Below are 26287 nucleotides of genomic sequence, written 5' to 3'. Positions count from 1 at the left end.
AGTAACCACAGTGCAGATTTAAAAGAGTTCTGAACTGTCTGACTGTCTTCACCCAGAGTTTAAGGAGAAACGTTTTATTGTATTGTCAGATCTAAGGCAGTGTTAATTTTGTTGACATTACTAAAAGACTAGACACCTGTGAACCTTGGACATATACTAGACATATTAACAGGGTTAGAGGTGTGTCAGTAGTATTTTCACTTCCGGTCTGCTCTCCTACAGTTCTGCTGAATGTGTCTCGCTTCAGCTCAGAAACCCTCTCTGATTCTTTACAGACATTTCATATCTTTTCCATCCCATACCATTTCAAAATTTTCCTCAATGGATGCCAACTTCAAGTTGTTTCACCAACCGGAGCTAATTCCCCTGCAGTCCAAGGTAAGATGATGACATTTTTCAATCCTGAAAGAATTGTGAAAAAAGGGCAGCCAGTTAATCAATATGGGGGCAAAGGCTTTGGGAAAAAGTAAACAAACCACAATGGAGTGTAGCCACAATTGTCACAGTAGTGTAACTTTTGTTTTTTTTAAATCCTAATAAATTAATATAACAAAGAATGCAATGAAAATTAAATTACTCAATATACCATGTCAATGTGTATCTCCAAGGCTCCCACTGATAAATGCTTATCACTGCTTGAAGTCAACGGTTTAGAGAAACCAATGGGAGACTTGGATACGCTTTGACATGATATATTGTGTGATTCTATTCATGTAGTTTTACATTTCTTTCTTTATTTTTGTCATTGTTTTATAGTAATGTTTAGGACTAACCAAGTCCTAAACACCCAGAGTTTTCCCCCACCTTTTACTTGTGCCATCAACTAGACTACAGAGGCTGTCTTGTTGTTTTGTTTTTTTACATTCTATAGGTGCAGTTTTATGGCTAGGGCATATGTTTACACTGGACCATTAATCATTAACCTGGCATGGACTTGAATTGTGTGTTTCCTGAGTTTACTCGTTCATTTCATTTGACCTTTTCTTTGTGCATTGGCATTGTTTTCTGTATATTTTAGTTTGTTTGCTGCTGTGGAGTGTTGTGTGGTTTAGAAGCCATTTAGTAGGCCCAGGAGCCTTTGCCCCTATATTGTTTAATTAATGTATTTATTCCAACACAATACAGTATATCCATGAGATCACTATATAAGATTTATTTTTGGATAGCCAAAGTATAAAATGGGATTAAGTATAGTTCAACTGATTGTGATGCTATATTAACATGTTTAGCTAGGAACCCCCTGGAACCCCTTCACGGACCCCTGGGGTTCCCCGGACCCCACTTTAAGAACCACTGACCTATACTGCACTATACATTGTCTCTGTTCTGTGTAGGGCATGAGGGTTCAGCATCCAGACGTGGAGAGCATCAGGAATGACCTGGATCCACCCAGAGATTACCTGATCTGGTCCCTCATTAACTTTGTGTACATCAACCCGTGCTGTCTCGCCATTCCAGCTCTCTGCTGGTCCATCAAGGTGAGCTTAGATAGGACTCTTCTTATTGTGTTCATTGCCAGGGTAAGTCCTGGTATGTCCTATTTTATTATAATCTTACTTACTTACTTACTTACTTACCTACTTACTTACTTATACTTACTTACTTACCTACTTACTTTTACTTACTTACTTACTTACTTACTTTTACTTACTTACTTACTTCATAGGAAACGGTCAAGAACTGAAGTTCACAGTCATTCGTCAAAGGACCTCTGACCTTTAGATCTCCCAATTATATGATTGTATGAATTATCCACTCTATCCACTCCTGCATGGGAATTTCGTAGCCCATGGTTAATTTGTGCATGCATGGTTGGCTGCGGGAGTTCAGTGTTGACAGATAATATTCCCTTCAGCCAATCAGCATAAATCTCCACTTGAAACTATCAATAAAGGCTTGTAAAATGTTGTGTTGCACTTGCAGGCCAGAGACAGACTGCAACGTGGGGATGTGGAGGGGGCCAGGTCACTGGGACGTAAAGCCTGTTGGATGAACGGCACCCTCACCGCAGTCTTCATCGTCCTCTTCATCACCAGCATCATCACATTCTGGCTTTCCTATCGAGCCGTAATTCTGATGGCAACGGCTTTCCTTCAGAACCTGTTTGGAAACGGAAACGGAAACGGTACTGACGGTACATAGACTGCTGGTTCTCAAAGTGTGCTGTTCAGGAACCCTCATGGTTCCTTGAGGGGGTTCCAATCCAAATGGGCCCATTTGGTTACATTTTGTTTTCTGCAGTTGTGCACAATTTGTACAATATCTTACTGTTATTTCGGTCTTTGAAATGAATAGGTTTGAAAACCACTGATGTCACTCTCCAGCAGGGGTCTTAAACATTTTTTTAAGCCAAGGACCCTTTAGCTGAGAGTGAAGCAGGGACCGTGGCTGTGTATAAGCTCACAGCGGTTCCCAAACCTTTTTGGCCATATGTACCCCCTGTTACCTCCTGACCTAGCTGACGCACCCCCCCACATGGAAATATAAATTGCATAAGGTAGTATAGGGACATACATTTCCTATTTATCCACATATATGCACATATGAACCTGATGGTTTATATATGCAGCATAGGCTATATATTGGCATAATATGTTAATATATTTCAATTAAAACCATAGCACCACCATTAGCCTTTTCATGTCGCGCACCCCCTAGAAGGTTCTCGCCGCTCGCGCACCACAAGGGGTGCACGCACCACAGTTTGGGAACCGCTGCTACGACATAGATTCATACATTTTGACAGCACAATCATCATTTGTGTAAACGAATGGTTTTGTTTGTTTGTTCGTTATCTTTTCTATTCATATGTTGGATTCATTTAACCACTTAAACCCACGATACTTAGTAAACTTTACAGAACTTGTGCTCATGTGCTCTTTTTTCCCCTATACCTGTAGCTCTACACCAAATATCTTCTCAGAAAATAGCTGTTTTCAGTAACATTCCACACTGAACCAGGATGTCAAGTGGCTAAAGTAAAAAAGAAAAGAAAATGTTTTATTCACACAAAGACGTGGCGGCCCCCCTGTAGTCACTCTGAGGACCCCATAGGGGTTCATATATACAGTATACATATATGAACATATGTATATGTATGGTTGATCTTTCAGAATAGCACCAACACTATAGGGTTCATCCTGCCGTCTGTCTTTACAATACATTAAATTGTGAAATATAGTGCGCAAAGTAGAGATTTTTGGAAGAGGTTGGTGCTAGAGGCAACTTGGGTGGCATTAAAGGGACATTTAACCGCTGGAAGAAACTGCAGTCACTCAATGTTTATTGTATTTGTAGTAGATAACAGTACAAGAACAATTAGAAATTTGCACCCGATGGCCAGAAAAGTAATGAAGTCTGTGTGTTTGACTATAGGGTTTGACTGGATCGGTGGAATTCCTACAATGCCCATAATGCTTTACTGCACTTCCCCATCTTGTGAAGAGGGGGGGGCTGCATGGAGGTGTCACTTGTAGTCCAGGAAGGTAGTGAGACCACATTTCCATGACAGGTCTTTGGTCATGAACACAATACTAAAATATTTAAAAAAAATTACAATTATTGTAATTAGCTTTTTCTTTATTTGAAGTTTAGTGTGTTCATAATTGCGTGTGTGCATCGGTGTGCGTGTGTGCGTGCGTGCATGCGTGTCTCATTCATCTCTCTGTGTGTCTTTTTCCTCGGTGGTGGTGGTGCTTGCGCTGTCACTCAGGTTGCTGTCTGTAGTCGACTCGCTCTGCTCCCCACTCTCACTGGCTGCGAACTGCACTCTCCTCCTGCCCCTCTGCACACACACACACACACACACACACACACACACACACACACACACACACACACACACACACACACACACACACACACACACACACACGCACGCACACACACAGGCACGCACACAGACACAGATAAGTATGTATTTTGGTCACAATAACAAAATTAACCTACAGTATGTATTTTGGTCACCGTCTGAAGAACCTTGCTTTTTCTTGGGTAGCGGGCGATGTCGTCGCGCCGTTGCTCTGCCCTCTCCCACTCGTCCAACCACACGCCACGGCGGTACTCTGACTGGCGGGCCGAGATGCGGCGGTAGATGGCCTGGTTCTGAACGCACACCTGTAGCATTTCATCTCTGCGCTTCTCCCTGTTCAGACTGACACACACAGTACAACTGTAGGACTACTCCCTGTTCAGACTGACACACACAGTAGTGACAGTACAACTGTAGGACTACTCCCTGTTCAGACTGACACACACAGCACAACTGTAGGACTACTCCCTGTTCAGACTGACACACAGTACAACTGTAGGACTACTCCCTGTTCAGACTGACACACACAGTAGTGACAGTAGGCCTACAACTGTTGCCTTGTGACAAAACACAGAACCATATACAGTACTCAAGGTCACATCTCACTCAGCGACCCATCAGGAGTCACTGTTCCCATCAAACATTCAAAAGGAATCAGTATGCAGGGAGCCCATATTGCCATGGCAACATATAAACAGGAGGCGGAGCCTCATCTCATTTAAGCTCCTTTGCAGAGTTCCTTATTAGTAACATGAGTGCATTCTGGTCGTCAGCTCTGTGTAATTGTCTGGTATACATTCACGATGTTTATCTTTGCTGAGACCTACCCCTGGCCTGCCACCCGAACGTCCTTGTATAAGCGACAACAGTTATCTTCTTTGAACAAATACCGAACAGGAAAACAGTAGATTCGTCATCTGCGTTAATGTTCTGTTTTTAAATGTCCAGCAGTGTTGTTTTTGGCAGCAAAATTTGATTTTAGTCACGATCAGTCTCTTGAATAGTTTTCATTTAGTTTTAGTCACGTTTTAGTCACCTGGAATGTTTTAGTGTTAGTCTAGTTTTAGTCGACTGAATGTCATGCAATTTTATGCCGTCGTAATGGCTGATTTTACACTTGCTGAAAATAGCAGATCTACAAGCTCACAACGTGTCGCACCGCAATGCGTTGTGAGCTTGTAGATCTGCTATTTTCAGCATGTAACCAAGTGTAAAATGACTTATACTGGATCTCTTGACCACTAGTCCCTTCCTAACATTTTAGTCTAGTTTTTATGTCTTGACGAAATTGTCAATATATTTAGTCTTAGTTTTAGTCATTGTAGCTTAGTTTTAATTTCGTTCCTATTTAGTTTTCGTCAGTGAAAAAAGGTAGTCGACGAACATTTCTCGTCTTAGTTTTAGTCGACGAAATCAACACTGGTGTCCTGGCGGTGTTCTGCAGGCTAAGCCCTCCGAATCCATACTGTATGTCAGTGGTTCCCAAACGTTTTCATGTCAAGGAACCCCATATTGACACTAATTAGCCTGTGGAGGTGGACCCCCATTAGAAAAGATATTTCAAGGACATAAATTAGTATACGGACGCCCATTTAATGGAATTTTCTATCTCTGGGACCCCCAATTTATATTGTAAAATCAATGTTAATTTAGAGTGTAACTCTCAGAGTTACAGACCATTTTGGTTCCAAACTATCATTTAGCTAGGGACGCCCTGGAACTCCATCAAGGACCCCTGGGGGTCCCAGGACCCCACTTTGGGAACCACTGCTGTATGTCAAGGATCAGATCACATCGATCCCTCTAAGCTTTTCTAAACTAAAAGGTGCTGCCATGTTTAATTTTTGTTTTTTTAAGTGAAGCAGGGCAGGTCCTCCTGGCTCATTCTTCGGTAACAGGATAGGCAACATGGGCACATCAGTGTAAAATTGGCTATTTTGTCAAATGTTGAAAGGTTTAATAATATATATATATATATATGTCCGGCTATCGTGTATCCGTCCCTCTCTGTCTCTCTCCTCTGTATTGTCCAATGAGACACATTGACAAAGGAGAAAGGACCTGTATGATGTAGTTGTGTGTTAATATTCAATCAATCAATCAATTAATCAATTTTTTTTGTGTAGAAGACTAGAAATACCTCCTGATCTGGTAGTGGTTCCTGTGGTCCACCACGCCTTTAGAGCGCACAATGTCAGACAGTTTGGAGGCCAGGATACTGTTGTCTCGGTCGATCGCCGACAGCTTCTCGTCCTGCAGCTAAACCACAAACACACATATATATGTTTGTATCACTATACCTTTTTACGTAGTGTGGCGTTGTGAGCTTATAGATTGGTTATTTTACAGTAGGTGTCGACGACAGGGTTAACTCTAGAAATATTCTATAATCCTGCAGCGTTGTATCAGCAAATTCAGCATTGACCTGTCCAATGCTGATTTCTCACATTCTACTACTTGTGGGGACATTTGGCCCTCACAAGTAAAGTAATATACAAGTAGGCCTACCCGCACACACGTGTGAATATAGTGCTGCATACATGCATTGCAAGCGTGCGTGCGTGTGTCCACTGACCTGTAGTTTCTTCAGTTTGAGCTGAACATGCGCAGGTATATCCATGCCTCTTGTATCCACTGTGGGCAAAGCAGAGCTCACCTACACGTAGAAACTGGTTATTGACAGCTACTTCGAAGGGTTTCAGGTGGATAATAAGACAGAGTATTGCAAAGACAGCCAAACAGGTGCAGTACTTCGTTTAGACTAGTCATTGGTTAGACCAGTCATTAGTCCTACAAGTTCTACAACCTATCTCAAACCCTCACCCTAAACCTAACCTCCCACGGGGCAGCACACCTAAACCTAACCTTAACCCTCTTTCAACCCACGCACCCCTCACCAACCTTAATCTGGTCGTTTTAACGCACCCCTAACCAACCTTAATCCGGTCGTCTTAACGCAGCAGGTGCAGTACTTAGTTTAGACAGTTTTTGGTTTAGACTAGTCATTGGTTAGACCAGTCATTAGTCCTACTACAACCTATCTCAAACCCTCACCCTAAACCTAACCTCCCACGGTGCAGCACACCTAAACCTAACCTTAACCCATGTCTAACCAATGACTAAACTAAGTATGCACCCCAACGCACCCCTCACTAACCTTATGTCTATATGCACCCTGATAAAGACAGAGTATTGGACAGCTGAAGACAGAGTATTGGACACAGGCAAACAGTGGATAAAGACAGAGTGAGTACTGGACATGTAGACAGCCAGGTGATTAAGACAAGAGTATTGGTTTATTTTCAGCAAGCGCCGCCACCATGCGACGAAGTGTGAGGGTGTTGCCGTTCGACAAAGACTGCATAGCATTTTACTAGGGATGTGGCTACAGAAATCATTGTGATTAACAATATTATTGCAATAATAAGACGGTCGACAGACAGACTGGCTGCTCTGCGAGTACAAAGCCATTGACGGTCACATTATTATTGCGTCATCAATATCGATATCTTTTTAGATCGGTTTGATACAAATGTAGTATTTTTATGGCCGATATGGCCGATTTCAATACGCTATATACCGTACCGGAGACTACTATATCGTGCATCTCTAATAAGGATTATTGTTCCGTCATCCCTGCATCGTACCTTCTTGCGGTGTTGGTTGAACTGGTCCTCATCCCACCTCTGCTGCAGATACCTGTTGGTGACGGGCTTCAGAGGCTGGTAGGCTCGATGCATCCTTCTGCATGGGAGATCACACACACTGACTGACTGAACCACACAGTGGTGAACACACCTGTCCTCTTATACGCACGCACGCACGCACGCACACACACACACACACACACACACACACACACACACACTACCCCAGCAGGAGGTCTGTTAGGGCCGGTGAGGGGGGCGGTTGCCATAGGGACATATCTCCCCTGTATCTCTCCCAGCTCCCTTCTCTAAGCGGACAGATAGAATGGCTATGAATTATTACTGAACTCTAGACTATTCTACTGACCTCACAAACACACACGCAAACACTTGCGCAATCTGACATATAGCCTATACTACAGCACACAACACAACACGTGCACGTGTCCAACATGTTGTGCACACACATACACACAAAGTTAATAATATATATATGTATGATGGTTATAACCAACATACATCTTATATTATTACATTTGTAAGTTAACAACATAAGCGAACAATAAGTATACTTGTTCACTTACGTTATAATGTTAGCTTGACCTTGATCCCATGCTAAGAATGTTAATTCTATAGATTTAGAATAAAAAAAGGATTGTTTTAGACTAGTGGTAGTGAGTGGTGTCTGGCAATGGTGGAAAATGTACTCAAATTGTTTACTTTAATAAGTAAAAGTATCAATATAGCGGGGGGCGGGCTTGTAAGAAATCAGCAGAATTTGGCTTTTGGTGACTAGTTTCTGAATTTTGGTGTGGTGTTCGGTATTGGTATAAGGATTTCAAAAAGCTTAGGGGCGCTCCCACTAGGGTGGGATAAATATTGGATACGTAGGTATGGTTGAAAACCAAAATAATTGATAAAAGAGATTTGTGTGTGTGTGTGTGTGTGTGTGTGTGTGTGTGTGTGTGTGTGTGTGTGTGTGTGTGTGTGTGTGTGTGTGTGTGTGTGTGTGTGAGAGAGAGACACGGAACTTAGCCTGTTGTAGCGCCACCATGAGGCTGATTTGAAAACTGTCAAGTGGCATTTCTTCCTCAGCCTGGGAATAGGCGTGCAAGGCTTGGGATATCCGTGGATATGCTCCTGAGGAGGAGGATTCTAAAAACGACTTTTAAATCCTAAAGCCTTGTTTATACTTCACTGTGCAACAGTCCTATGCTGGAAAATAGCAGATATGCAAACTCACAGCACATCTCATTCAAGACACTGAACTTGCAGAACTTGCAGTTAAATGGGCCCTAAGAGATGCAGAAATTAACTAGAAAAAGTGCCCTTCTGGGCATGATGTGATGTTTGGCAAAATGTTTAGGAGTAATTTAAACATGTTTGGGTCTGTGTGTGGTGTGTGGTGCAGGTGTGTGGTGTGTGTGTGTGTGTGTGTGTGTGTGTGTGTGTGTGTGTGTGTGTGTGTGTGTGTGTGTGTGTGTGTGTGTGTGTGTGTGTGTGTGTGTGTGTGTGTGTGTGTGTGTGACACGATGAGGCTGATTTGAAAACAGTGCCTGTTCCTCTCTGATGCTGATGTGCATCACTTCAATGTCCACAACTTCAGTTATGATATTTAGCGTGGTGACTTCTCCTTGCACCAGCCATCCAAATACACTTTCCAGTGCAACTAGTCCTTCATTCAGTCTCTCCATTTTTCCTGTGACCATTTTCCAATATTGGTCTCCGCCAATTAGGACTCCTAATTCCACTGCATCCATCCCTATGATGAGTACTGAGTAGCCTAATTCAAATAGTGAAACTTTAATAATTCTAGATTAATGCGCAAAAAATATTAATAATTAATATTTAAAACCTTTTTTAAATAGCTCATGAAAAATAAATGCGTGCGTGCGTGCGTTGTATCATGTTTTCCTCTTTCCTGGTATCCACTGGCACTTTGTAAGGACCAGTGACGATATCATTCTTGTTCATTGAACTCTACTTACGCGACCATTTCCCCATGTGTGTTGTTCCTCGGTTGGCCTGTAGAGTGCAGCCTCCATCTGTTCTATGTTGTCTATTGACTGTCACCGTTCTATTTCTTGGTCAGGTCAGGGTTCCCCAAATATAGTCAGCCAACACCAGTTGAAAAGCCACGGTACAGCGATTTAGTTTCATAAAATACATGGGATAAATGACCTCAGGGTGGGCACCTGTACAGAAAATATTTAGCTGAAAGAACCTATGCTTACAAACACAAAACAAACACATGCAGGTCTCTTACCTAACAACTAAAGAAACACATGAACAAAGAACACAACGAAAAAAGGACACCCACCCTATACCTTATACCAGCTGATACTCAGTCATATGTATGACTGAGCACACACACACACACACACACACACACACACACCCACACACACACACACACACACACACACACACACACACACACACACACACACACACACACACACACACACACACACACACACACACACTTACTTGCTTAAGGTTGTCCATCGTATCCGATGATGACAATCCATCTCTATTTCTTGTGAGTGCTCATGTGTCTATATAGTCCAATCCGTGTTCCACACGATCTGCCACAAACAGGGCAGGGAAGAGCACTGACTGGGGGTGTGGGTGTGGTTCTGGCTTCATGTCTCCTTTGACGTTTCTTGGTCCGTGGATCACCTCTGTCCTCCTCAAGCTTGCGTACTCCTTGTTGGAGGAGCTGCCGCCAGATGGTGCGTTGCGCTGCAGTGACCTCCAGTGACCTCCAGCTGAGTCGGGTTCAGGCCGCATTTCTTCATGGCCTCCTGCCACGCGACGACCAAGATGGAGCTGGCCATATAGCACCTTACGCGGTAGGCGTTCTTCTGGCATTCTTATGATGCTGCCTAGCCAGCGAAGTTGGTGCCTGGTGACTGTAGCATCCACACTGCTGCAGTTGGTCTTGCAGAGTATTTCAGTGTGCAGGGGACTCGGTCCTTCCAGGATATACCCAGGATGCATTGTAGGCACCTGATGTGGAAGGCCTCCAGCATCCTGAGGTGACGGCTGTACAGGGTCCACGCTTCACAGGTGTACTGTAGGTGCAGGGTTGTCATAACAACAGCCAGGTAAACTGCTACTATTAAATATTCTCTGCTGGTGGTTAGTAGGTTGTGAGCTGAGCACACAAGTATCCCCGGTCAGAGAGATTGTGACACCAAAGTAGCTTATCAACAATGTGTTTATTCTCCGTTCACCATGGTTTCTACAAACAGAGAACAAATGGAATGCATTGGAAACAAGTATGCAACAATAAAGTGAACAACAATGAATGACGATTAGGCTGCAGGCAATTATGTAGCGCTTTCATCAACATAGTAGCAAACGAGCGGTATAACTTTAGGCACCAAAGCATACAGTTGTATTAGGCAAAGTCAACAGAATACATTTGAAGTCAATAATACAGTACAGGGGGACAAAGGCTTACTTTGGTCAAGTACGCATGCATGGCTGGAGTAGTGGGTAGATTCTGAGATCTGCAGGTGCTACATGTTGCCTGTGTGAAGGCTGGAGACTGAGTGAGGAGAGTGGGGTGAGTTGCTGGTTAGGGCACACCTAGACTGTGATTGGTCATTGAGTTGAGTGGTGTGATGGCAAACACATGTGTGATTGTGGATGCAGGGAATGGGGAACGTCCATCAGAGGCTGCCATTCGGACAGCATGAGACAGCTACCTTAGTATGAAGCTTAAGGTCCTTGTTCTGGAACACCCTTCTCCTGAGTCTGCCAAAGGAGGATGATGCCTGTTTGATCCGGTTTTGAATCTCTCTGTCGATGCTGCACACGCACGCACGCACGCGCGCGCGCACGCACACACACACACACACACACACACACACACACACACACACACACACACACACACACACACACACACACACACACACACACACACACACACACTAATTAACACTAATTAACACATTAAGATTTGTAGGTGCTGGCGGGGTATGTTTTCACCTGATGAATGTTTCGTACGGTGGCCTACTATAATTAAATTATAGTAACACCAAATAACACCAAATAACACCAAATTGTGGTGTTCATCTCACTGTGCCTGTGTTTTTTGCATGTGTGCGACAGTGGCTCATGGGGTAGAGTGCAGGTTGGTACTAGAGCATGGTTCCTCCGCCATCGGTGTATGAATGTGTGTGTAAATGGTGTGCACCATTTACCATCTAGTATCTGCACATCTCTAAGCTGCAGGGACAGTAGTATTGTAGGCTATTTGGCTATAGTTAGTATGTCAATATTAGCTATAATTCCGGTCCAAAGCCTTGAGGGATTGCTCTGCAAATATTAATTAATAAATGTAGCAGTTAGTTGTCATTTCTAAATGTGGGGTCCTTGGTCTGCTGGCATTGTAATTTGTACACAATGATGCTGGAAGTTTGTGAGATTTTGTGGACACACACACACACACACACACACACACACACACACACACACACACACACACACACACACACACACACACACACAGGTGAATGCTAGATTTTCACCCGGCAGAGATCGTAATGATGATAATAATATTAATGAATATGTTATTATCTAATGTATGGAGCACCAACCTCACAGAGACAAATTCCTTGTGTGATTAAATTGGTAATACAAATAATTATGATTCTGAGTGAACAAGAGTGAGGAGATGAACTTCTGACCGTCTGGCTCCAGTGGGGGGGGGGGGGGGGAGAGAGAGAGAGAGAGAGAGAGAGAGAGAGAGAGAGAGAGAGAGAGAGAGAGAGAGAGAGAGAGAGAGAGAGAGAGAGAGAGAGAGAGAGACAGACAGACAGACAGACAGACAGACAGACAGACAGACAGACAGACAGACAGACAGACAGACAGACAGACAGACAGACAGACAGACAGACAGAGAGACAGACAGACAGACAGACAGACAAGGGTGAGAGAAACAGTGAGGGAAAGAGATGGAGAGAGACAGGTTCCAGTGAAGTGACTGGAGGCTGAACAACTAAATCAAAAGACAGAGAGAGAGAGAAAGGGGGAGAGAGAAAGAGACACAGAAAGACAGAGAATTGACTCCCTCCAGCATGTCTAAACCAACATTATCATATCCTTGTTGCCGGGGTAACCAGCCTGGAATGTCCCCCCAAGACAGCCTGGCTGGTTAACATGGGAAGAGAGTTCAGTGTGTGTGTGTGTGTGTGTGTGCGCGCGCGCGTGCGTGCACGTGCCCGTGTCTGTATACGCACACACTTGTGTGTGTGTGTGTGTGTGTGTTTCATTGGGTATCTCACTGTATATCTGCATACTATATTTATGTGTATGTAGCCTATGTGTCTGTGTGTGTGCATGCAGACGTGTTGCAAATAAGATGACAGCATTGTGTGTGGGCAGGGTGGACTGGTGTGACAGCATTTCGGGAATTTTATGCTTTATTTATTTTTTTGATAGTGGAAAGACATGAGGAACCCAAGCGCAGAGAGGAGAAACATGGGATGCGGCGATCAGATTCGAACCCAGGTTCTCACAGGAGATGGCTGACAGGCTGAGTCACTATACCAAGACAAGATTTTCCCCCTATTGTTTTATTAGATTAGGAGGAAGCTGAGAGTAGCGAGCATGCCTGACATTGTCTACAATGGGTAGCCTAATTAAAATTTGACCTTTCATATATATATAATATATATAGTGCATTTAGATCAGATAGCAGCATCTCCTTATTTGATTTCCATCCCAGTCTCCACACGAATCAAATCAAAACTGACAAAACTGTATATCATAAGAGTTCAATTAATTAAACTACAACTAAAGGCTGCACATAAATAGAAAAAAACAATAACAAATTCACACACACACACACACACACACACACACACACACACACACACACACACACACACACTGTGTGTGTGTGTGTTGTGTGTGTAGGCCTACAATATTCTAGTGTATGCATGCTAATCTTTTTCTGTTCCCTCCAAGACCGTCTCCCTCCCCTCTCCTCTCTAAAAGGCGCTTTAAAATGGTGGAAGCATGGGGAGAGAATCCCGATCCGTCTAACATCCAGTTGCGGGTTTTCAGCAGGATACCTTCCTGTCAGATTCCAGCCCAGGAAATCCAGTTTCCATGTTTCTACTGGTTGTTGGTGACATTGTACTGAGAGATATGCATAGGGTTATTTTAGCCTTGTCACGTAATAATATTTAACATGGCCTTTGGAATATGCCTTACAAGCACATTTTATAGTTCCAGAGGTCACAGAAACGTGTGAATAACGCCTTATGTACATAGTACATAGTAAATACTACCACTAATAATAATAACAATGTTATAATATTAAATACACTTCACTCAACTACAGTTTCTACACTGATGTTCAAATAATAATAAACCTATATAAAAAAGTTCAGCTATTAAATTGAACATAAAAGTAAAACTGTGATTAAAATAATAAACTAAAATAAAAATAAAATTGGAGGAAGTGCTGCCTGGGAGAGTAATCCAAGACAAAAAAATCCCCGCGGCAGAGCTACAAACAGCCATTTAGACAGAATATAACAGTCTATCAGGCTATTTTCTGTCTAATCTAGGAAATATATAATCGCCCATGTGGAAACAAACGTGGCATTCCGTTAATCGTGGATCACCGTGGACGCGGTTTGTTTCCAACCGGGCACGAAAGGGGATATTTTGAACCGGTATTAGTCGGGTTTCTTTTTTTTGTTGAACGGAGTGTCGGTGTGTGTGTGTGTGATGGCTGCAGCAGCAGTGCACTGAACTGGGATCTTCTCTGGGATTTTCTAAATGGGAGCACGTTGATTGATCTGTCCGTAACAATCAAACCACGTTTTTAACCGCTTTTCCAACGGGAATCTACTGGATCCTCATGGAGTGCACGTAAATAAGTGTCGCCGGATTGGGGTTTGTTCACCGGGGTAAGTAAAGTAAAACGGCCGTGAAGTTGACCCACGGCGGAGGAATTTTTTGTTTGTTTGAAACGCGGGTTAGCCCGTGTTAGCTTAGCCCCGTTAGCCTAGCAGCACCCAGTGAGCTAGCTGTTGTCTTTGTCTGGGAGAGCGGAGTGGGCAATTGAGAAAATTAATACACAGGGTGCAAAAATCACCTTCTCGCGCCCTAAAATGCCCTTTAAAAATCATCAATAAGGCGATCAATAGATCCAACATTTTCTCCAATTGAAATTATTTGACATTTACTTGGTTCAGGGCGATATCTTGTCGTTAAAACTAGTGTTCAGAAACAATTCTTGTTCTTTTGGTTTTATTCTTTATTATATTTTTTTGTAAAGCCAAACTTCATAATAAGTTTCCCATCCTGGTTGTATGGCGTGCCAATAGGCTTTAGGAGACAACTTTTTTACACCTAGATGCATTTCCTCTACAAGCTAAGCTAAACCCACTGACAGGGCCTCATGGCCTGTGTTTTTATCCAAACAACCTGCATATTGTTTTTATTTACACACTTTATTATCGGTAGATATGCAGCCACATGCTTGATGCAAACGATTCTTATGTGCTGTGCGTAATGATACGCGGCTAGAAAGTTGACAAATGTGACTAGAGTACACCGGGATGATCTTGAGGACACTAAAATCCAGCGCTAGCCAAGTCAATCACGGCTAACGCTAGTTGTCTTATTTAGCCTCTCGGCTAATTCGTCTAGCCAAATAAGCAGTTTTCTCTGCGGTGACGTTAACTCGTTTGTGACGGCTTATTTGAGAATTTACAGTATAGCTAGCCGAACCCATAAAAGTATGTTGTTTTCTCTTCTAGCCAGTGTAAAGTTATCGTGATTCATTAAACCTTTAGCAGGGGTCGTTTATGATTTGAGCTGAGTGTTTGGCTAAATGATCCCACCTTCAGTTCACAGACTGAACTGTGTGACCTGGAGCTACTTTAGCGCTGTAGCTAACGGTAGTAAGTGTGGTTCTTCAGGCAGAAGGACCGGTGGCTGCCCGAGTGCCCGTAATGTCAGTTGACTAGTTAATAGCAGGTTAGCATCCAGTTTACACAACCTGAGCTAACGTCCACAGGCCTATTATAAATCGGAAACCAGAAGCACATTATGGTCAAGTTTAAGAAGGTTCAAGGGGTTTATTTGTTACTTACTCATACAGGCACAATAAGTGAAATATTGGTTTATACAAGGTGCTGGTTTTGGGACAGAAGCATGATCACAACAGACTCAACTGTGTACAAGAGTCACTCTCACATAAGGTGGTGTAACATAACACTGTACAACACCACCACATTGCGACTTGCACAGAGCTTACAATGATATAGTCTAGCTGTAGGTCTGTGTTTTTGTATTGTATAAGGAGTGAGTACAGAAGTCATGGGTTCCAGAATACCAAGAAGCCTATAGTGAATGTATAGTGCATGGAAAGTTGGAATCATAAACATAGGCAAAATTAGGCATACATACATTGAGCTATAATTGTAGTATATAATGACTAGGTTCAGCTCAGGAGAGGTTGTCACATTGTGTGTAATACTGTGGAAACCGCTTAATTGGGCCAGCCTAAACCAGTGAAATGTCAAGTCAATTGAAGTAAGCTCTGACTGTTAGTATAGGTCTAATCAAGATTAGTGTAGCGTGTGCACCCTCACTTTGTAAGAACACCAGAGACAATGTTATGAATTAATTTCAATTTTAGTGCTTTTTTATAATTATTTTGAAAACGTTTCAAAATAGATAAAGTAGCTGATCCACAATCTCGCATTGTGAGCTTTAAATGCTATTTTCACAACTTTTGTATAATAATGTTGACATATGGTTCTTTTGTAACTAGTCTCTGTATAGCATTATGACTCGAGTGTGCCTGCATTGGTATAGTACAGTTGTCTGAAAGCCACATGTTCTTATCATTCCCCCCCCACCATCTGATAGACATTCACTGCTTTGGTGCCATTGTAATGGCTCATGCTAGTTTTTTGTTGTTGCTGTAACTGTTGGTCTTACAAACTTGTAAATACAATTTACTACATACACAAACATGTAGGTACAGTGCACACTGCACATGTAAATGCAAGTACAAAGTACATACATAAACATGTAATACAATGTGCAATTGTGCATACAGAAATGTTAAGTAGTACAGTGAGTTCCCATGCACAAACATGCAAATACAGAAAATTTACACAAATATGTAAGTATAATGTATTTACACAAGCATGTAAGTACAGTGTACATTTTACAAACATGCAAGTATACATTCACAGAAACATCTTAGTGCAGTGTAGAAAACTAGACATGCAAGAAAACAATGAGAAATTGTATACACCACCAGAAAATTGAGCACATCTGGAGTAATAGTAGTAAGACTACATCTTCTCTACCTGCTGCCTAACCAATTACCTCACTAGTTAGTTTCTTTCTGAGTAATATTCCAGTAAGTCCCAGAAAATCCTGCAATAACATGGTTAAACTGGGTTCATTTGACTATAGTCTGACGTTTGTTATCAATTCACTACATTAATTGTAATGTTGCTGATTTAAGAACTGATTATTCTAATGTTTGATTTTTCTCTTTGCATAACAGAGTTGGTTAAAACGACTTTTATGTCATAAGTAGACCCTGAGCGATATATGTGCCATTTTTGATGTCTAGATTTGGTGTCCCTGTTTTGTGTCAACATTTGTTGAAAGTTTGCTAAAATAACTGATCTACAAGCTCACAACACATCGCATTATGATGCGTTTTGACTTGTGACGCTATTATACTGTATATATATTTTTTTAATTTATTTTAAAGCCATCTACTCTACCTTTTGTGGGCAGACTGGGCACCACATGCCAGACAGTTTTTTATCTGCTTGAATCGATATTTAGATATTTCATATAATATTAATTTGATCAGACACGCCCTCCTATGTAAGCCAATTTGATAGATCAATGGATGTATATTGATCCCATGAGTGAAATTTGGCCACCATGATGGCAGTTATAACAATCACAAAAAAGACAAAAAGAACACAGACGAGAACACAGCAGGTATATAGTCACAAGAACAAGAATCATATTGGTCATTCGACCATGATCATGGACCAGGTGGGACGCCTGGTGATGGAGCAATCATCAGCATCGTTGAACAGCGTCATGGCTGACGGCACGATTAGTCCATCCAGTGCTCTTGGTGTTCGAATGATGAATCTGTGTTCAGTGCTGGCACACAGCCGCCCGCCATACCATTTCCTTCTGGAAGTGGTAGGAGGGATTAACCATGATGGCCAACATCAAACATGTTTCACATTTGAGACTCTTTAGTGACTGATATTGTCCTAAATGTATGAGGGGACCTGTGTGTGTGTGAGTGTGTGTGTGTGTGTGTGTGTGTGTGTGTGCGCACACACACACACACACACACACTGATACTGTATTTATTAGGGATGATATTGTATATATCTAGTACTGTATTAGGGATGCACCAAATGGGAAATGATTGGCCGAAACAGAATATAGTATTAGAAAACAGTTGGCCGAATAGCTGAATATATATATTTTCTTTTGTACCCTTGCTGACGCTGTCATGGCCGTACCTTTGTTGTAGAGCTACATGATAATGGCAAAAGACATGATTACATTTTTTATTACGTCATCACAACATAACGTCATTCTTTGACTATTCGTATTCTGCTCTAAAATCAACCAAATATTTGGCTATTCGGAAGAATAGTTTAGGTGGTCGAATATTTGGTGTATGTTGTATATATAAATATATATATATTTTATTTATTTCGTTAAAAAATAGAAACAAATTGAATGGCATGAAATAGAATACATCATGAATACATGAAAACAATGTTTACCTGTAAGTTAAATGTTGCCAAATAAACTTCAACGTCAAAACATTGGTTAATCTAGGACTCCTCCAACATCGGCACTTGCATTGAAACAAAAAAAAAGTGGCATCTGTCTCTGCCTGTAATTATATGCATCATGTGTATGTTGGGTCACATCATGGGCCACAGGTTGCCAAACAGAAGAGATGGTATGACCGGTAGACTTGCATTTACTAAAATAATGTATACGCATAGCAAGTCCAGCTGCTACTGCAGAATCTTAGTTTCCCAGATCAGCAACATTGCAGTGGATGTATGTGGAATCCGTGACCCGACTGACTGCACAATGCACACTCAACAGAAGGGCCACAGACCTGGAGCCAGTTGGGTCGGGTAGAGCTAAGTGAGTAGCTATTGTTGTTGTGTAGTGCTACGTAATCACTCAGCCAACCTCGGATCTGTTACATCACGGTGTGTCTATCTGTCTGCTGGCCCAGGAGCTGTTAGCAGTCTTCTAAGTCGGTCCCTGACATCCTGCCTGTTGGCCCAGACCCAATAAACCTGCCGGGACAACCCAGCTGTTGTCAGAGGGAACCAGGAAACTTAAATTAGCCAGTCTGACTGTGCAGCTGTTTGCCTTTGGTCAGCATCACATTTACAGGTCCAAAAGGGCAAACATGCCCTGTGAGCTCTCTGAATTCCCATGAAGTCAGTTGGCGGGGAGGGGGGGGGGGAGGGGGGTCACACACGACACGATTTCCAGAGGCAAATGTCACAAACAATATAGGGAATGTACACAATGACCTTTATAAGTATAAAGTATTCTAAGTTTTCTGAAATGCTCCTAGATTTTTAATCACAAGACAAAATCACAATGTTTCAAAATTGTGCCTTTCAGGAGTGACAGCAGATTGTAGTGGTGTTTTGAGAACATTGTGTAGGCTGGAAGGTAGACTTCCACTGTGTGATATCCAGGTCCTCCTCTTGCATGTGTGTGATTTGGTGACAAGCCTATCAGGCTTGTATAGTTTTGGTATCCATCAGGCACTGTGGCTGATGGTTTCTACTGCCTCAATTCTTAATCTCAAACATTTTACTTACATTTCTGTCAATGTCTCGGCAGGTGTTTGTCTGCACAGACAGCAATTTGTATATAGTCAGCCAGAGTATTCCTGACTTGTTTTATATATGTCATGTCATGTTTGTGTGTGCTGTTAGTGTTACTGTATTCCACACACACCCGGAGTAACCCCACTTACCCCAGGGCCAAATTAAGCTGGCAACCCTGCAACAGCCCAGGGAGCTGCCTTGCACTCGGGTTCTAAGTTGGTAAAGTAAGTCCTGTGACTGATTGGCTAGTGAATAGTTTGAATTTAAGCACTGCCAGTTCAGTTGATGTCCAATCTGCTCCACAAGGGGTAGGGTTTAGGATTATGAGAGTATTAAAACCCCCACACAGTAGAATTACCAATTAGCTTATTGTCCTCTGCACGCTATGTTTGAGAAACGCACATTACATGTCCACATGTCCCTCTGAGACGTGCACATACAGTTCATGCTGAACAGTTCATACATGTTCATGTCATTAGGGCTGTCACGATTACAAATTTCTGATTGTCACAAATAATTGCGATTAACGATTTCATTGTTGTGACTTAAATGTGTTAATTGTGCATTGGAACATATTAATAAAGAATACATTTCTCTTTTCCAGAGAATCTATGATATGAGATTGAGATTCAAAATTACTGGCATATTCATTATTATTTTTTACGTTAAAATATGTGGAAATAGCAGTTCTACAAGCTTACTGTGGGTGTGTGAACTTTTGTGAAATGTGTTGTCTGATGATTATAGAATGGGAACTATTGAGAAATGTTCTTGTGGAAATTAGCCTTGGGCACTACTGTGGTTGTAGAATTAAAAGCAGAGGAGAAACGATAAATACACAACAAACACCACAACATGGCAACCTAAAAGGAGCTGCTATTCCATGTTTACATGGAACAAGAACGTGTGCAATTATTCATTTAGGACAGTGGTTTTCAACCCTTTGGTCCATTATTTATTCAGCATTTGAGCCATGGACCACCATTTGATGAGATTTAATTTAACCTCTCAGACCTCAGACTATCTACCTATGGTCATGAAGTGTGGGTCATGACTGAAAGAATAAGGTTGCGAAGTGGCCAAAATGAGTTTTCTTCGCCGGGTGGCTGGCATCTTCCTTAGAGATAGGGTGAGAAGTTCAATCACATGAGAGAGACTCGGAGTAGAGTCGCTCCTTCTTCGCCTGGAAAGGAGCCAGCTTAGGTGGTTCGGGCATCTGGTAACTTAGGATGCCTCTCGGATACAGATTGTCAAGAATAATTTAACTCTTGAGAGCCTAAAATAAAACAAACGTGCAAACGTGCCGTCGTGTGCGTCAAAAAACGAACCTGGACAATTTTAATGCAGTGACGCAACGCGGGCAGTGGAGCCACCCTTCATTGATTAAAAAGGGAACATTCCCTGACGGAGACGTGACACTGACGCGCCCGGTGGAGCCCCGGTGTTAGGGTGACGGTCCATTTGTTTACCAACTCTCCATTTATCTGGGCACCACATTGAATTTTTCATCACAAATTCTCTTTGGTTGAGACCACCTGTCGGGCGAAGTCAAAATAAGTTTTCTTTCATCTAAAATATCACATGCGCAAAATGTTTTGGGTTGCGTCATCGCGAGGAGATGCACAACACAGCCACTCTACAAGCTCCCAACGCGTCCGCATTGTGAGCTTACACAGTGTGTAGTGTGTGTGAGCTATGTTGGCTATGTTTTTTGTCTTTTAACCTGTAGCACTAGCTAGCTATACTCAGGCAAATATTTAAGTTTAAAAAAAAGAAGCCTATCCGTAGGAAAAATAAAAATAAAATCCTTGCTACCCATCCTTCCAACGGAAAGATAAAATAAAATAAATTCCCTACCTACTCAGCCCAAAAATGACAGCCAATCGGAGACCAAAGTATTATTTTGCATGGCCTATGTGTTTAACAGTAACACTGTCTGTCCTAAAACTCTCTGGGCAGAGTCTTTAGGTGCATGTAATTGGAAATATTTTATTCAAAGCAAGCATCTGTTAACTCTTAATGAAATCACAGATGCAGATGTGTCGTGTCATGATGTGATGAAATTTGATAAGATAAATTAAAAATTGTTTGTGTGGAGATTGTGGTGTATCTACAGGTATGGTTTAAAACGATTTGTTTGAAACTGAATTTCTAAGTAAATGGACCAGACTTCAGATTTGGTGTGAAAGATTATTTTAACTCTGAGCTTATCGATTCAGAATAAATCGCCTACTGAACCGGTTTCAAAGTAGAGCCTGCTATTTATGACCATATAGAAGTATAATTTATGAGTGTTTGGTTGTGTATCTCTGTGGTTGTGTGTGTAGACAGATAATTGGATTCAGAAGGAATGTTCTGTTGTGTTTGTAATATGCCTTTGTAGCTAAATGGTTTGTGATTAGCCATATTGTCTCAAGAGTTTCTAGGTGGTGTTAATCCATTTTGGGCGGGAACCCCTTTTGGTGTTTTAAACATGTTATAATTTAGCTATTTAAAAATAGCAGATCTACAAGCTCGTAGCGCGCTACGAGCTTGTAGATCTGCTATTTTTGAAAAATCGTGAAAATGTGCCTCAAGTCTTTGTATATGTTCTTTCAGAGTTTCAGTTTTTAACTGAAATCTTTGCTTCTGGAGAGGTCCCCTGGAACAACATATCTTCAGATTCGGGTCGGCGGCATATTGCATATAATTTTTGGGGTCCTTGACATGAAATATTGAGAACCACTGACATAAAAACATTTTAAAAAGACCTTTTTTAAATTTCGACACCAGGCCAACATGGGTTAATGGAAGTGCTGCAGAGAGCGAACCAGAACACGGGCAACAGAAAGGGAGAGAATGAGGCTGAAGGATGTAGAGGAGGAGAGAGCCTGACTCTAATTGACCGCTGTATGAACTCTGACAAGAGAGAGCGGATAGAAACAGCAGTTTATTAAATGTTACAAGACAGGAGATGGAGGGAGATAGGGAGTGACTGTGAGAGGGGTTCAGAGCGAAGAATATAAATGAACAAAGAGGTGTTTCCAGATTCATTGCAATATTTTGATATTATATATCAAAATAGATGATTAGAGACTGGGCTTATGGCATAATTGTGGTGTTTCTGGGTTTTAACCCATTTTGACCTGAGATCAATTATGTTTCTATGTTGTCAGTCAAAAATGGCAGACCTACAAGCTCGTAGTGCGCCACCGAGTGCAAGATGCAATGAATACAATTATATAAGGGATATATAATTGCTGTTATGGCCGCTAACCGAATTTTACCGATGTCGATATGATCTCATTCTGTATTGAAAAAATCATAATAAATTTGTCCATTCTGAAAATTACATGTAACGGGGTATCTGCACTGCAGGCTTAGGCAAGTCAGATTTAACTTAAATACCTTTTTTATATTTAATATTGTGAGCTTGTAGATCTGTTCAAGCTGTTACTTTGGGCTTGTTTATCTGTAAAGACAGACCGATTATTCGGACCGATTAATTAATCAGTCAGAATTGATTAATCGAACCGATGCCAATTAATCTAAAAACAACTCAAATCGGCCGATACCGATGTGTTTGCCAATTAATCTCCCATCACTATATATATATATATATATATAAGTCGGTGCTATGGAGGGATCACTGACTGGCGAGTGTTTTCGGTTATAGTATGTGAGTTACGTGAACTGCTGCTGAAAAGAAAGGCCCTGCTTTAGTGCTTGGCAGAACATTTAGGAATGGGTCGTAAAACCTGCTTACCTGTGTGACATTTTTTCAACCTGTTCAAGAGCTCAATGAACTCTGTCTAGCATGGCAACTGGATTGAAATTGTCAGATAAAGTAGCTGCATTTGCATTCAAAGCCAAGAGTGGAACTGTAAGAACATGGGCATATGTGACATGTTCCAAACGTTAGTAGCAAGGAGTTTAAGAGAGACTGAGGCCTTCTAAGTGGTTCTCATAGTGGGGTCCTGGGGACCCCCAGGTGTCCTTGACATGAAAACGTTTGAGAATCACTGTTATCACTAACATCTAGTGTGCTGTATATTATAGCGTTGCTGTCAATGAGTAGGTTGAGTAGGTCCAAACCAACGAAGGCCCACAACGTGCAAACCTTGTAAATAAAGTAGGAACGGCCGAAATAAATGAGTTTTCTCCGATGGGTGGCTGGTATCTCCCTTAGAGATAGGGTGAGAAGTTCAGTCACACGGGAGAGACTCTGAGTAGAGCCGCTGCTCCTTCGCCTGGAAAGGAGCCAGCTTAGTTGGTTCGGGCATCTGGTTAGGATGCCTCTCGGGCGTCTCCCTAGGGAGGTGCTCGATGCACGTCCCACTGGGAGGAAACCCCGGGGCAGACCAAGGCGCAGATGGAGGGATTACATCGACTCACTGGCCTTGGAATGTCTCGGGATCCCCCAGGAGGAAGTCACTAATGTTGCTCTGGAGAGGGAAGTCTGGTGGAATTACTAAAATGTATTTTTTTTCTTTTTTTTATACAAATCGTCCTCCTTATATAATACCTGATGATCTTGTTTTAGGGTGGAAAAAAATCACGACACCTTTATGTCTCCAGATTGTGTGTGTGTGAGATTGTATACTGCTGTCTCAGTCCATCTTCTATTGAGAGGTTGTGTGTGTGGCCGTCTGATAGGAAGTACACTACAGACACGATCAATAACACACTGACCTCTACTATGGGCAGTACGGTAGCTTGCATTACAGGCTACAGCACTGTAAGTGCTGTGTGTGTTTGAGAGCAGGGTGTATACGTATGCAAGTTCTTTGTGTTTCACTGCAGGTGTGTCTATATATTTGTGTGTGTGAGGCTATCATTCAGCGTCCTGTCTCGGTATACTGGTATTGATTGGTCTGTGTCAGCAGAATGCGTCCGGTATAGAAAATCCAGTCAGCAGTCTGACTGACCTAATATTTTTTACTTCAACACCACTTTTTATTGCACGTCTCTGAACGACCCCATTTAAGGCTGGGCAATATATTGACATTATATCAATATTGTGATATGAGAGAGTCTAGATATTGTCTGAAATGTATTTTGATATTGTGATATGGCATACCGGTAATGGTTGTCCTTTCCTGGTTAAGCTTGCATAATGATGTAATCTTCTGAATTTACCCGACAGTTTTTTTTTAATCATTTGCCTTCATTTTCCTAGTTTATTATAGGCATTTGCTGATTATTTATCAAATCACACCCGTGAACTGAGTGGTGCAATTCCCCCCCCCCTCATACACAGATTAATATTTACAAATATCCTATTCCAGTTATCGGTCTTGAGAAGCAGGATGATATCAATATCGGTTAAAAAAATAATGGTGATGGGCCATGGTGGTCTGCTGGCCCTGCAATATGAGTACTTTTACTCAAGTACATTTTCAATTCCGTACTTTTACTTGTAACGGAGTAGTTCTAAATTGCAGTATTGGTACTTTTACTTAAGTAAAACAATTGAGTACTTTTTCCACCACTGAATGCCTATCCGTTGGCCAGGTATAGTAGTGACTCATCACAATCAAAATGGCGCAGCCCCTGAATTTGCATACCAAAGGTGCGAGGTTTGCAAGCCCTATTGCAAAGAACTATGCAAACAGTGCAACGTTGGCTTATATGCAAACTTAAAGTAAATTAAATGGCACCAAAATAAAGTAAAATTAAATAAGTAAATTAAATACACTCAGTGAGCTAAATAAAGTGTATGGTGCATTTATGCACAGCTCAATTGAAGTCTCATTTTGTCATGTGCAGTGACCATTTTTAGCCAAAATGTGCAGATCATGGGGGCACTCCCATGATCTGCAAAATGTGCAGATCAACAAGCTTCGGCGTGCGGGGGTCCCTGCAGGGGTTCCTATAGTGGTCCGCGGTACTCTTGAGCGGTGGTCCGCGGACCGCGGGTACAGTGACTCAGATGTTACCTAGCCGCAATTTGCAACTCTAGATTTTTTTTATAATGGATGCTTGAATTATCCTCTTTCAATCTGCCAAGCTTTTGTTTCATAAAAGTCCACTGTAGACATGTTATGAGCTACTTTCTGTCAAGAAATTCTGTGTGGATGGCCTGGGCCGTGGCTCAGTGGTCCAGGCACCTTGGCCGGTAGTCAGAGTCTGGCAGTGTGCCAGACTCTTGATAGAAAGTAGCTCATAACATGTCTACGGTGGATTTTTATGAAACAAAAGCTCGGCAGATTGAAAGAGGATAATTCAAGTTTAACGTTGTTTAATACAAGCAGATCGCAAATGCAAATTGGATGAGTGGGGAGTCAATGGAGGGTATTGCAACTCTAGATTCATCACATCTAGAGTTGCAAATTGCGGCTAGATGTTACCATTCAATCAGGTCTGCCCAGCCTCAGTGCTAATGTCACGGCAGAGTTCCACTGTCCAAGAAGTGAATAATCTCTGGTCTGAGACCAACTGAGTCAGCACAGTTTAGATGAGAGAGTTGCGACAACGGGTAATAAAGTGAGTGACATCAGAGCACAGGCACAGCACAGGCTGTGTGCTGTAAGGACTTCTGCATACTCTGCGCACGTCACAGTCTATGAATTGGCCACCCGATTATGAACACAAAAGGTGAACAATTGTGGGTGTGGAAAAAATGTAATATATGATTTGTCATATCTGCCCTGTGATTACAGGGCAGATATCACAGTTGTGATTACGAAGCCGCAAACAGAAATACAAACTGTGATGTTCCAATGTTCAATGCCCGAAACAATGAAATTGTTAATCACAATTAATCGTCAACTTAAATTTGTAATCGTGACACTCCCTAGCCCTGCAGACAAAACAAGCCCCCATTTCTTTTTTTTTCTCCGGCGTGACAACTTGCTGAGTGGGAAGGTCCTGCTCTGTAATCCCCAGGCCGTACATACAGCTGCTGACCGGGTTGGAGGGAGGAAAACACATGGTCT

At 42.0% G+C, this 26287-nt stretch overlaps 2 protein-coding genes across 8 annotated transcripts in view; one reads left to right on the top strand and one right to left on the bottom strand.

The window, feature by feature from the left end:
• Positions 1-2919: 2919 nt before the first annotated feature.
• Positions 2920-7551, bottom strand: LOC308314570 (uncharacterized protein CFAP97D2-like; the record flags this gene model as incomplete). Its single annotated transcript, XM_080762200.1, has 5 exons — positions 2920-2973; positions 3967-4153; positions 5952-6070; positions 6387-6467; positions 7459-7551. 5 exons carry the CDS (start codon positions 7549-7551, stop codon positions 2920-2922), a joined length of 534 nt encoding a protein of 177 aa, XP_080618326.1.
• A 6466-nt stretch (positions 7552-14017) lies between these two features.
• Positions 14018-26287, top strand: part of LOC308314000 (zinc finger protein 609-like) — a 37353-nt gene continuing 25083 nt past the window's right edge. For all 7 annotated transcript variants that reach the window (XM_080761353.1, XM_080761357.1, XM_080761358.1 and 4 more), the window contains exon 1: positions 14018-14396. The gene's annotated coding sequence lies outside the window, so the exon portion shown is untranslated. The remainder of the gene's footprint in view (positions 14397-26287) is intronic.

Source organism: Protomyctophum bolini (genome assembly GCF_963924005.1).
Source record: "Protomyctophum bolini genome assembly, chromosome: 4".
Taxonomy (NCBI): domain Eukaryota; kingdom Metazoa; phylum Chordata; class Actinopteri; order Myctophiformes; family Myctophidae; genus Protomyctophum; species Protomyctophum bolini.
The sequence above is the reverse complement of the archived record's forward strand: the minus strand, read 5'-3'. Positions and strand labels throughout refer to the sequence as shown.